The 2,323-nt window shown below is 44.4% G+C and overlaps 1 protein-coding gene across 1 annotated transcript in view; it reads right to left on the bottom strand.

The window, feature by feature from the left end:
* Positions 1-2,323, bottom strand: part of ascc3 (activating signal cointegrator 1 complex subunit 3) — a 202,540-nt gene that overhangs the window by 171,822 nt on the left and 28,395 nt on the right. Inside the window, exon 4 of the mRNA XM_015391552.1 lies at positions 122-239. Coding sequence (XP_015247038.1) covers positions 122-239 — 118 coding nt within the window. The remainder of the gene's footprint in view (positions 1-121; positions 240-2,323) is intronic.

Here is a 2,323-nt window from a genome sequence, read left to right as displayed (position 1 = left end):
CATACTAAAAAGAACATCCATTTACCACTGCAGGACTTCTTTGAAGAAAACTGGTTCGCATCACTGTTGGCGGCAAAACTTCCTGTAAACAATAAGAACAGCTGCCATGTTGTTCTCTCACCTGGAGCGTAAACAGTCCTTTCATCTGGAACGGAGAGGAAGGCGTCCACGATCCCTGTCCTGCGCTGTAGCAGGACGGAGATCATCTCCAGGCCCTCCGGTCCCAGCAGTTCAAAAAGCTGAAGGGAAGCAGAGATAGAAGGGGCGTTACGTTCCATAGAGACACGCATCAAAACATGTAAACACATCCGATGGTGACCAACATCCAACGCAGAGCCGCTGCCAAGGCTGAACACCTGGTAATTACCATCCGCCTGGTGCAGAATATGCTCCGCCGCTTAGCCTCCCAAACATGGCCACCTGGCACTTAGAGACTAACAGGAAAACAGCAAGCAATCCTGCACAGAAACTGTTTTTGTTTCTAATCAAAGCAGAGGGGACCTTTATGTTTAGGATGTGGAGTTCAGATCAGGGAAATCTTTCTTTGCTCAACTGTAGAAAACAGCAAATTATTTAGATAAATATTAAAACCCTGCTGAAGGTTTTTCAGAGTTTAGGAAAACGCTTTAAACGCACTTGGAGATCAGTGGATTGATGCACAGGAATATTTCTCAACCTTTTTAATGTCACGAAGGACTCAATAACTCAGGATTTTACATAGAAAAGAAATACGGTAAAGAAAAGATAAATAAATGCAATCCAACATCACAAACCCATTCTTTTTCTGCCACCTTTAGTCAGGCCAATCAGACATGTCTGGTGTTTTTTTTTAATCATCATTTGGTAACAGTTTAGAAAAGGGAAGAGAAATATGATAATTGCAGAGGTCTTTTAATATTAACTAGGGCTGCAACTAACAATTTAAAATATATTTTGCTGAATAATAATTGGATATCCAAAGATTTTTTTTTTTTTTTACAAAATTACATCACGGGAAGCAAACCTTTCCCTTTGATGAGTTCTGGATAGAGCAGATTGACAGGAGAGTGCGTTTCTTTTTATCTGAAATGCAAAATCTTTATATATTTTTTTAACAATTTTGATGTATTTGCTGCTCTAAGTGGGTTGTTCTGTCAGCTTAAAGCATGTTTTTCAGTCTATACAGTAGCAGCCATTCAAAATAGCCCTTCCAAGTCAAATGCCAGCTGAATGGCAGCCAACTTCCTTGCAACTCCCAGCGAAATCCCCTCCAACTTCCAGCCACTGGATTGACCGCCTCCTTCTCCAGGGGGTGCGTATTTCTTTGGGGAGGTGGCGGTCTAGTGGTTAGTACGTAGAGCTTGGAATCCTGAGCTTCTGAGTTGGAGCCCCACAGGTTGCCACTCCGGCTTCCTGAGCCAGACCCTTAACCCCAGACTGCTCCTCTGGCGCCACACATTAGCTGGCAGCCTTATAGTCGTAGGAGAGTGGCTGTTCCAACCGTTGCATTTCTGATTTCTCCTGAGTGGTGCCAGACTTTACACTAGTGAATAAAGTGAATGTGATTGGTCATTTATCAAGGGGGCGGGATTGTTTTGGCGGAAGGTTCGTAAGTTTCGTAAGTAAGTTTGGTTGTGGAAGGTTTCTCCGAAGCATCCAGTTGCTAACCAGTTAGCAACTTGGTGTAAGTAGGTTCCCAATAGGAAATTACACCAAGTAGAACTAAATTGGTGACTTAAGGCCAATTATGCTTCTGCAACCACGCATATCAAAGTCTGTTCGCGAACCAGTTTTGCTGGTATTCTTCTGCACAGTCGGTCTGGTTTTTCTAGGGACACAGCAGTTTCCGGCCAAAGCGCAAGGAGCAGCCTAGTCAAGAACTCGCAAGAACTTCGGCAGATGGTAACAAGAACTTCGGCGGCGCCGGCGGGAGTGTTTATCTTCCAAAACAACAATGGCACGTCTGCAACATACCAAGGTCACTGAGATGGATCTAGAGTTGCTAGGCGTCAAAGAAGAACAGGTTCTGTAAATGGAGTTGGCAAAAAGACAGATTAAAAAGGACGACCACACAGACAGACCAAGGACCAATCACAGCTGCATTTTATCTGCACACTTCCGCTTGAGGTCTGCGCAGGTTTGTGACCGTCCAATGCGTAGTCAGGATTTTTTTGAAGTGTGCAACGACGATTACAGGACCTCTACACGGGGACGTGGTCGCACACAGAGACTACGTGTCAGGAGCATAAATTGGCCTTTAGAAATGACACTGTCACGGAACACTATGGACAGAGGAAACATGCAAGAGGAGGAGAGTTTAGTGTCAGAGGTCGTGGATGAGTCT

Source organism: Cyprinodon variegatus, unplaced genomic scaffold (assembly GCF_000732505.1).
Source record: "Cyprinodon variegatus isolate N-32 unplaced genomic scaffold, C_variegatus-1.0 Scaffold547, whole genome shotgun sequence".
NCBI lineage: Eukaryota > Metazoa > Chordata > Actinopteri > Cyprinodontiformes > Cyprinodontidae > Cyprinodon > Cyprinodon variegatus.
Note: the sequence above shows the minus strand (reverse complement) of the source record. Positions and strands in the feature narration are given on the sequence as shown.